The sequence below is a fragment of the Vigna umbellata genome, chromosome 4, assembly GCF_029865625.1.
Source record: "Vigna umbellata cultivar VRB3 chromosome 4, Vumbellata_1.0, whole genome shotgun sequence".
Taxonomy (NCBI): Eukaryota; Viridiplantae; Streptophyta; class Magnoliopsida; order Fabales; family Fabaceae; genus Vigna; species Vigna umbellata.
In genome coordinates, this window is record NC_142168.1 from 61,264,765 (window position 1) to 61,275,012 (window position 10,248).

Genomic DNA, 10,248 nt, shown 5'->3' on the forward strand with positions numbered 1-10,248 from the left:
TCCAATGCAAATATTTATTTAAAACAAACAAAATAGACAAACAAAATAGGGAACAAAATTAATTGTTTCCCCACACCCCCACACTTAAACTATGCATTGTCCTCAATGTATGCCTTATATATAAAATGCAAAGAAAAAGTATGGGGGAACTTACCTCCTTCATGGTGGAAGGAATGCTAGTAGGACTTCATTGGAAAAGTCATCCTGGATAGGAATGTTATCTTTTCCTTTTTCAATCCTACTAAGATGGTCAACTACTACATTATGTGACCCACCTCTGTCTTGAATAGGAGTCAACTTGTCCTTCTGGTTCTTGACCATTGTGATTCCATATTTCTTGGGAACCACATGTATAAGGTCCACCCAAGTGCTGTCAGAATTTGAATATTTAAGACCTGTTTGTAGCAACTTGGTGTCCTTTTTCTTTACAACCCCCATCAGTTGAGGATTTAGTCTTCCTTGAGGTTGTCTCACTGGTTTAGCATCCTTCTCCAAAACGGGTGGCTGTACCACAGATGGCAACATCTTACTGCCTAAGGTATTCTCGGCCACCTTAACATCACACTCGGACGCCACAAAGGTATCATCTATTAATACCGCGTCCTCAATATCACCTGCTTTACAGTTTCCTTTTTCGTCCAAAATTAGGGACGACATATTTGAAAAAGAAAAATTGTTTACAACATCACTTGATAAATCAATACAAAACAAAGAATGATCTTTAATCTGGTGCTTCCCAGCTTCCAACACGTTGAACCGCACCTTCTCGTCTCCTATCTCCATTGTCAGTGATCCTGCATGCACATCTATCTTGGTTCGTGCTGTCATCATGAAAGGTCTTCCCAAGATAATAGTTGTTGGACTGATTCCCTCATCATCCTTCATGTCCAAGATATAGAAATCTGCAGGAAAAATTAACTTGTCTACTCGGACAAGAACGTCCTCAAGCACACCTGCAGGGTTAACTGTGCTACGGTTGGCCAGTTGAATGACCACACCAGTAGTCTTAAGAGGTCCCAAAGATAGAGAAGTAAACACTGATAAAGGCATTACATTTATGGAAGCCCCTAAATCTAGCATGGCATTGTCAAACTTTGAATTTCCAATAACACATGGAACAGAAAACATACCTGGATCCTTGCATTTTCGCGGTATTTCAATATGCTTCTTAATCAAACTTGACACATTTCTTCCCAAATTCACAACCTCATTATCCCTAAAACGCCTTCTATTTGTGCAAATTTCTTTCAAAAACTTGGCATATTTAGGAATTTGCTTAACAGCATCTAGCAAAGGAATATTGATCTCCACCTTTTTGAAAATATTTAAAATCTCTTGGTCTAATTCCTCCATTTTTTTGTTTCTCGGCTTCAACCGATTTGGATATGGAGGAGGTGGAGAATAAGAAGAAGAAGTTTTAGAAGAAGAGTTAGAAGATACTAACCTGGATTTATCAGTGGTAGTCTCAGGTGATGGTTCACTCGGTCCTCCATTGTCATCAATTTGCGCTCCTTCTTTCTCCTTATCTTCATCCTCTTGGGCTCCTTCAGGGCTTTCTACTTGCTTACTCGTTCTCAAAGTAATAGCACTTACATTTTGCGGGTTGATCACTGTTTGTGCAGGCAGTTTGTTTGATTCCTTAGCCTCTAATTTTTCCACCCTCTGAGTCAACTCTACAATTGATTTCTTGATTTCTGAATTTTGCTCAAGTATTGTTTTCATGAAATCTTGTAGTGACATTTCAGGTTGAGGTTGCTGCCTTTGTTGAGGTGGAACATAAGGTTGTTTATTCTGTTGATACCTATTGGAGGATGAGTCATGATAATTCTGGTATGGTCTATTTCCTCCAATCATGTTTGCAGCAAAAGCTTGAGATGAGTTTTCCACAGTGGTTTCCACCAAGCTAGGACATTCATCAGTATAATGGTTAGTTGAAATGCAAATTCCACATTTCTTAGCAATTTGTGGAGTTGAGGTTTTAAACAAACTTGCAATCTCGTCAAGTTTGCTTTCTAGCTTATTCAGTCTTTCATCTATCCTCTTTCCATCAACTACACCATTATCAATTTCATGCACTCCCTTCAACAAAGTCACTGAATTTTCTCTTGTGCCATACTGTTGATTGTCTACTGCCTTCCGTTCTATTAGATCTATACCATCTTCTGGTGACCTGTCTAAGAAAGATCCTCCGCTTGCAGCATCTGCCCATGACCTATCAGTAGGACTTAAGCCTTCATAAAAGCTTAGAATAAAATCTTCCATTTGGAGTTGAGGGCATGAAGAACATAATTTCTTGAATCTTTCCCAATATTCACTAAGATTCTTTCTATCTCTCTGTCTTATATCTTGAATTTCTCTGCGGATAGCTGATAATCTGGATGCAGGAAAATACTTCTCAAGAAAGAGTCTTTCAATAGTTTCCCAATTTGTAATCCGTGCAGAGAGATAATACCACCAATCTTGAGCTGCGCCTTGAAGAGTAAAAGGAAAAGCTCTCATTTTAAGGCTCTCTATTGTGATCCTGGGAGATCTAAAGTTTTCACACAACATGTGAAATTGTCTCAAGTGCTTGTGTGGATTCTCCCTTGATAACCCATTGAACTTTGGTAAGGCATTTAACAGGTCAGGTCTCAGCTCCCACTCCTCATTAGGATATTCAATGTTACTTCGGATAGCTGTATTGTGGGAGGTGGCTAACTGTCTGATGGTTCTTTGTGCCATATTATTTGGGTTAGGATCAGGTAAAGGATTGGATGATATGTTTGTGACTGGAGATAATGAAGGTGGTATGACTTCAGATGTAGGAAGTGTTCCCTCAGTAGAACACCCAAATTTCAATCTTCTCCGCAGCTTACGCAAATTCCTTTCAACTTCCGGGTTAATTTGATAAAATTCTCCCGGGTTAGCTCTGGTCATGCACTACGCAATCTGCTGGAAATTGTTCCTCTGTTACTTATCTTTTTCTTTTGTTCTTGCTTTAGATAAAGATTTCAAATAAGAGATAAGAGAGACTTGTTGGGTCCCCTCCCAGGAAAGAGAGGTGCGTCACAACGGACAACTTAAGTACCAAGTCTTTCCTAGCCAGAGTGTAATCAAACTAGCCTCAAGTATTTCTCAAGAGAAATTCTTAATTAAAAACAAGAAAAAAGATTTTTGATAAAACAAGAATGACTAAACGCTACAAAATAACTCAAATTAAATTAAATGTATGTGCGTTAAATAAAAAAAAAATAAAAATAAAAAAATAAAAAAAATAAAAAATAAAAATAAAAATAAAAATAAAAATAAAAATAAGAATTAAATATTCAAAATACTAACCGTATTCCCCGGCAACGGCGCCAAATTTGATAGGCTGTCGTTGAAGCTATCAAATTAATACTACTTTTCAAGGCAACTTCAGTATTGCCAAGTAGTATTCAAGAAGGTAGATAGGGCTAAAGTAACCCTGAGTCGTCTCCCAACGAACACGGAATTGCTTTTGAATATCTGACTCTTATGCTATGCAATGCTTATGAATAAAAATGATGTTTGGAGAATGTTTAAAGAACAAATAATAAACTTAAAAACAGTTATGATTAAATAGGCTAATTCCACTGCTTTTCCAAGATAGATTCATCATCGGTTATTCACGGATAATTGTTCAATTGATTATTGTTTAAGTTTCAAATTAATTAAAGTACATTCTTAATTAATTTGAGGGCGATCATGCATTTAACCAAAGTAAATTCTCAATCAAATGCAAAACCTTTCTAGATTATTCACAATAAATTCAACCAAAGTACATTCTCAATCAAATTCTATTGTGTTTAATCATGTCTATTCTTAAATCTCCTAACCAAGTTAAAAGTTAATCAATCAAAGTAAATTCTCAATTGATTATAGTTGAAATTATTACTACCAACCAAAGTACATTCTCAATTGATAGTAAAAACCATTTAATCATATGAAAGTTCCTAAATTAAATCAAAGTAGATTCTCAATTTAAACCTAGAAACCCTAAAACTCATATAATCAATATGCATGTAGATTCAAACATATTATGATGCAAAAATCTTTGCTTTTAACAAGATAGAGAGATGAAAGACATAGAGAGAACAACTTAAATCAATAACCAAAGTAAACAATTGCATTAACTGAACGTAACCTCAGAATCTGTCATGAAATTACAGCAGAATAGCCCTAGATGCTTAGCTCTCCATGAATGGAGTTGAATACAAGATGAAAGAAAAGTGAGAGGAGTATGAGAGAATGAATGTATGAAGTGAAGTCCCCTGGGTCTCTTTAAATAGGGCTTGATTGGGCTTGGACTCTGAATAGTTTGTTGATAAGATATTTTCTGTTGATATATCATATCTTTCAAATATTCATTAGATTAAATCAGTTTTAAAGAATATTTGATAGATATTAACTTAATTATCTTATATCCTATATCTTCCAAATAACTAAAATATTTAGATAATGATAAAATTATTTGGAAGATATTTTCTGTTGATATTCCCAAATTAAATTCAACAACTGAATTTTATCTTTTAGATTTTCTGACTTTCCAAAATTGCACAAATGCCCTGAAATTTCTTCTATCTGCACTTTAGCCCCTTCTGAATTTTCCAAATAAAATCTGACTTTGGGCCTTGAATTGCCATTTGGACCAATAAACTTATATTCTCAGCTGCACAAATAAACATTAGAAAATCCAAGAATAATTTATGCATTAAAACTCACTTTTTACGTCTCTCTATTTTCCAAAGCCAATAATTCCAATCATCACAAATTCACTTAAAATAAACCATTTAAACACAATTATCCCATCAAAATTTTAATTTTCAAACATAAATGTGGGCATAAATATGCACTCATCACACGGGCTGCATCAATTGCATTTTTAATGTTCATCATAATGGAAGATGGATTTTATTACTTTTCAACTTCATTTAACTTATGTGTTAGTGATTTATGTGCTGCTTTCAATTGCCTTCTAGTTTTTTTTGCATTGAATATTTTAATTTACGTAGATGAGTTTTAGATTTCTTTATTGCATTTTCAATTTTCCCACTTGTTTTAGAAACCGTTCGGTCTCAATGTAGAACCGTTCAGTAATCTGTAGGACCATTCGGTTTTCACGCGTTGTTCATTTATTTCAGTATTTTCAATTATGTTTGGTTGTATTTAATTTCCATTTTTATTTAAGTTCATCCGCATTCACAAACTCTTCACCAACCCCCCCACTATGTGTTTGATCTGAGACTGAACCACATTTGGTCCTTGAGAGACGACCTAGGAGTCACTTCCTAGCACTATACTGCATTCTTTAATGCACAACTTTTGTGGGAGGTGCGACCCTCTCATCAAAATGGCGCCGCTGCCGGGGACCAACGGTTTAGTCTTAGGTCTTTTGTTGTGTTAGTGTCTTTTGTTGTGTTAGTGTTGTGTTGTGTGATGTGTTTTAGGATGTTTAGTTAGTCTTGTTTGGGTTTACTTCTTTTATCGATTTTTGTGTTTTTAGAATTTTTATCATTTTTTTTTGAATTTTGTGCATTTAGTTGTTGTTTCTGGAAGTTTCAAATTATGTAAATAATGGTTTTCCCCCATATGTTATGTTTCTATATGTTTGGTTTAATCTTTGTTTGAAGTGGAAGTCCAGGTCTGAGACAGGTTTTGCACTACAATAGAGGAGATGACAGATTCTCAAGACTGGATATATGATCTGATCCAGAGTCTTCCCAAATTCCATGGGTTGGCACATGAAGATCCATACAGGCACCTCAAGGAGTTTTGTTTAGTGTGTTTGTCGATGAGGCCTCCTGGTGTTTCAAAGGAGACAGTGTTGATGAAAGTGTTTCCAATGTCCCTTCAAGGTGCAGCAAGAGACTGGTTCCTATACCAGTATCCTTTTGATAGTTGGCAGGAAACACAACAAAGATTCCTCCACAAGTTCTTTCCAACAGCAAAGGTAAGCAGCATTAGGAGGGAGATCACTACCATTGAGCAATTTCAAGAAGAAAGCCTGCCAGATTATTGGGAGAGGTTTAACAGGCTCTGCACAGCCTGTCCAAACCACCAAATTCCAGAGCATTTGCTCTTGATTTACTTTTATGAAGGGCTCTTGGACAATGAAAGGATATTAGTGGATGTAGCTGCTGGTGGATCTTTGATGGACAGAACTCCAACAGAGGCAAAGAAGTTGCTTTGCAAGCTGGCGGGTCAAAATCCAAGTAAGGTAGTAAAGGAAAACCCTGAGCAGGTTTACTGTAAACTTGAGATCCCTACTCATGTATCTGAGGTTCAAGTAAATTTTAATGCTTTTGAATTGGTAAAACTTGAACCATTTAAGCCTGTTCTGGATTCTGATATTGATACACATGTGCACACTCATGCTGTGGATTCATTATTCCCTGTAGAGCACATTGACATACCTGATGTTCATTATCCTTGCATTGACCTTGATTTAAATGATAGCCTTGAGGATGCAGCTGATGACTTGGAGATTGGTAAGAAAATTTTCAATGAGCAAAAACAGGTTTATTCTGAACTTGAGATTCCAAACACTTTACCTGATTTGCTTATACATTCAAATGCCTGTGATTTGATGCACACTGATTCTATAGGATTCATGACTGATACTGATACAGATTTGATTGACCATTCTAAAATTTTTGATTCAGTATCAGGCATTGAACCCATTGGTCTAAAGGTTGTTTTGAATGGACATGATTGTCGTGATGAAATTTTGAATGATAATAGCCTTGAACTGACCTTTGATTCTGTTGATGATGCATATATCAATATTGATTTTGAGGTAGAAACTGTGCAATCTAATAACTCTATAGAGTTAGGACTGAACTTTGATCTGACACAGTTCTCTGAGAACTTTGAATGTGATTGTGAATCTGGTTCTTGCCCGATTTGTATTGAAATTGATTATGTGTTACAGACAGATTCTAAGCGTATAACAGATGCTATTAATTGTGAGTTTGATGACCATGCTGCAGAATTAAATGACAATGCAGGTGCTGACATTAAGGAAGTCATGATTAATGAAGGAGAGTGTACTGCTACTTCTTTGACTGAGCCAGAGATCTCCATTCCGGTGTCACACACTGAACAACTGCCAGTGGAAGGAAAGCTACTGATGGAACAATTTGCTGGGAAAAGAAAGAAGAAACATCTCGTTGTGGATGATATGGCAGTACTGATGAAGTTGTTCCTCCTCCAAACTTGTTTGCTGAATCCTGTGGTGGAAGACATCTCCCTGATAGTCCAAAATTGGCAATTGCCACCATGACCAGGGGAGTTTTCTTTCTCTCTTCTCCCCCTTTCCCTACTTTTATTGCACTTGTCCATGATCGGTTGACTGTTATGATTTCTGATCTTATGCTTATGACACATTGAGGACACTGTGTAGTTTAAGTGTGGTCTATTGGGGGAGATTTTTATTTTTCTTTGTTAGTTTTTGTTTTCTTGGTTAAATTTTTTCTTTTCTAGGTTATTTTTGTCGTGTCTTGTGTACAGTTCTACATGTTTCTCTTGATTTCTGGACTTTGATTAGGTTGTAGATGTGTCTTTCACTTCATTGATACTCTGATTTGTTTGAAATCCTTGCTTTTCTCTGCTTGGGAAGATGATTATGATGTTTGAGAGGTTGATTTGATTGTGACATAAATTACCCTGTGTGAGATTTGAGCCACTTTATGTTCTTTCTTGTGTGTGATATGTCTCTTGACTGCTTGCACATATGCCTTGGCTTGACTCTTATTGATAATTCTTGATTGATATGCATGTTTGGAAGTGATAAAGGCAGTTTTGTTCTTGAGCCTCTCTAGCCAAATAAGCTTACCTTGTTCTAATCCTTTGAAAACCCTTTTGAGCCTATACTTTCCTCCATTTCTTTGTTTTGAAGCTCATACACTAGCCCTAAGTGAAAAACCATGAGTACCTTAACCTTAGGGAATTTTGGAGCCTTGGAAGTGTTTTGGGAACAAGTGTGGTCTCCTTGGGGATTCTGATGAGTTGGCTAGTTAGTTCCTCTTCTTGTTTTGTTTTTGTAAATATGTGGTGTATCTTGTCTCTTGAAATTGTGTGCTGAATAGAGAAAAGAAAAGAGACAGGATGGAAAAAAAGAGAGCAGAAAAATAGTGGAAAAAAAATGTGAATAATTGTGAATAATGGAGTCAGGAAGAGGATTGAATTAGAGGTTTTGGGTGTGATTTGACTGTGTTTACACTTGTTCCCCATTGCTCCTCTATTTCTTTTGGTTTGTAGCTTCTCATCCATATTTATCCTACCTTGTCCTTGGCCCCATTTCACCCATAAAAGACCTTTTGATTTGAACATGCATATGTTTTGAGTGTTGATATTAGAGGTTTGCCAAGTCTGTTGTTGTTTGCTTTCTTGAGTGCATTGAGTTGAAATTCTTTACCTTATACACTTGAGAGATACGGTGATAGTGCATCTGTGAGCTTCTGTTGCTTTTGATTCACCTCTTGAGCTGATTAATCATTTTGCCATGTCTTGAATTGCTTGGATGATTTCATGAGTATCTGCTTTCTCTGATTCATTCTGTGTTGGAATTGTCTACTTCTTTTCTCTGTCCAGATTTCTTGAGGACGGTGTAAATTCTGTTTGTTTCCTTGTGAGTCTTTATTTTCTGTGTGTCGACGTTGTGTCACCTTCTTAAAAGCCCTTTGAACTATTCCCTGATTTGCGTCTTGATTTTGCCCAGGAGTGCAAAAGACTAAGTGTGGTCTATTTTGATGAACCAATATTTTCCTCACTTCACTTAGTTTAATGTGCTAGAATTAGTCGGGGAATTATGCTTAAACGTCCGGTATTTTCCTGTTTTTCCTAATTGTGCTTAATTTGATCGGAAATTCTTATTTTAACTAATTTGAATTATCTGAGCTTATTGTTTTGCATTATTAATTATGGGAAAATTTTGGATAACTTTTTGGAACATTAGAAAGCTAAATGAGAAATGGAAATTGAGCCAATGCATCTTAGCCATTTTTATTTTCGCTGGCTGCCGCGTGAATGTTGTGTCAACTTGTGTGTCTTCGTTTGAGTTGAATTCTTATCCGTTTTCAATGCAATTTTTTTTCATAGTTTCGTCTGGATGTCTATTTTAACATATAGTTTTTACTTTGTTCAAATTCATTCTGTGCTGTTCCCAGTATTTATTTTACTCTCATATGTCAGTCCAGTGATTACTGCTGTTTGAGTGATTTCTAATCCGTTGCATTGTTTGCTTGCTGTTTAGTAATTGTGGTGGCTGGAATTGATCATTGGACAGTGCTAAAACCTCCCAACACTCTTAAACAAGGAATACAACAGCTTGGCTTTATTGAATAGCAAAGAAAAAAAGCAGCCACGTCCGCATCCAGCAGCTTGGTTGCAGGTCCAGCACGTCTAGGAGAGAAGCTGCCCAGTAGGGGTGACGAACAGTAAAGCAGGTCCAGCAGCTTGGAAGTGGTGTGAGTATTGGAGCATAGGGTGACGGGCAGCAAATGGAGGTACACGGTCCAGCAGAAGCAGGTGTGTGCTTGGAGAGAATGGGAGGTGCACAAGCAAGAGGCTTTCACGTCCAGTAGGTTGGATGGATTAGGGAGAGTCGCCACGTTGGAAAAAGGGTGGGTCATTCACCCTTATTTTGGGGAGCTGAAGGTTAGCGTTTTGTTTTGGGGGGAAGCAGCAGAGGGGCACCCGAAGGAGAGGACTTCATTTATTTTTGGGTAGTACATGCACATGGAGGGTGTCTCGGCTTGGAGCTGGAGCAGCCGCCACACTCATTCCGATTTTGTTCTTGAAAGCTGTTCTCAATGGGATGAATGAGGAGCTTACGTTTATTCCTTTTGTTGATTTTTCATTGCCTTTTTATTTTGGTGCTGTCACGTTCCTTTATATATGCCATAAATTGGAATTTTGCTTTGCTTGTGCACGCTGTTACATTGTTGTTCTCGCTGCTTTGAATTTATTTAACATCTTGCATTGTTTTTCTTTATTCCAACACATGAGGGGTTAGCTCCAAGGGTTTTACTTAGCTTTATTAGATTCAAGCAGCAAGTTGGAAGGCACACGTTGGCAATAATTTTTTTCTCGGAAGCACAAAAAGCTAATTCATTTCCTTTCCTATAAACCAAGCACACGTTGTTTCATTTCTTTTATTTAATTCAATTTCTTTTATTCACGCAGGAAGAAAAACTTTATATATATATATATATATATATATATATACATATATATATATACATATAT

At 36.7% G+C, this 10,248-nt stretch overlaps 1 protein-coding gene across 1 annotated transcript; it reads left to right on the forward strand.

Annotated features, from left to right (window-relative positions):
* Positions 1-5,368: 5,368 nt before the first annotated feature.
* On the forward strand, positions 5,369-9,919 carry LOC148200792 (uncharacterized). The gene is made up of 3 exons (XM_088111664.1): positions 5,369-6,241; positions 6,332-6,351; positions 6,451-9,919. The coding sequence occupies exons 1-3, from the start codon at positions 5,675-5,677 to the stop codon at positions 7,280-7,282; spliced, it is 1,419 nt and encodes a 472-aa protein (XP_087967790.1). The 5' UTR covers positions 5,369-5,674; the 3' UTR covers positions 7,283-9,919.
* Positions 9,920-10,248: the final 329 nt, after the last annotated feature.

Excerpts from the sequence above, each read along its gene's own strand:
- LOC148200792 (XM_088111664.1), top strand. The coding sequence starts at position 5,675 with ATGACAGATTCTCAAGACTGGATATATGATCTGATCCAGAGTCTTCCC. Across the intron at positions 6,242-6,331 it reads TAAAGGAAAACCCTGAGCAG|CCTGTTCTGGATTCTGATAT; the intron begins GTTTACTGTAAA and ends GAACCATTTAAG. Across the intron at positions 6,352-6,450 it reads CCTGTTCTGGATTCTGATAT|TGATAGCCTTGAGGATGCAG; the intron begins TGATACACATGT and ends CCTTGATTTAAA.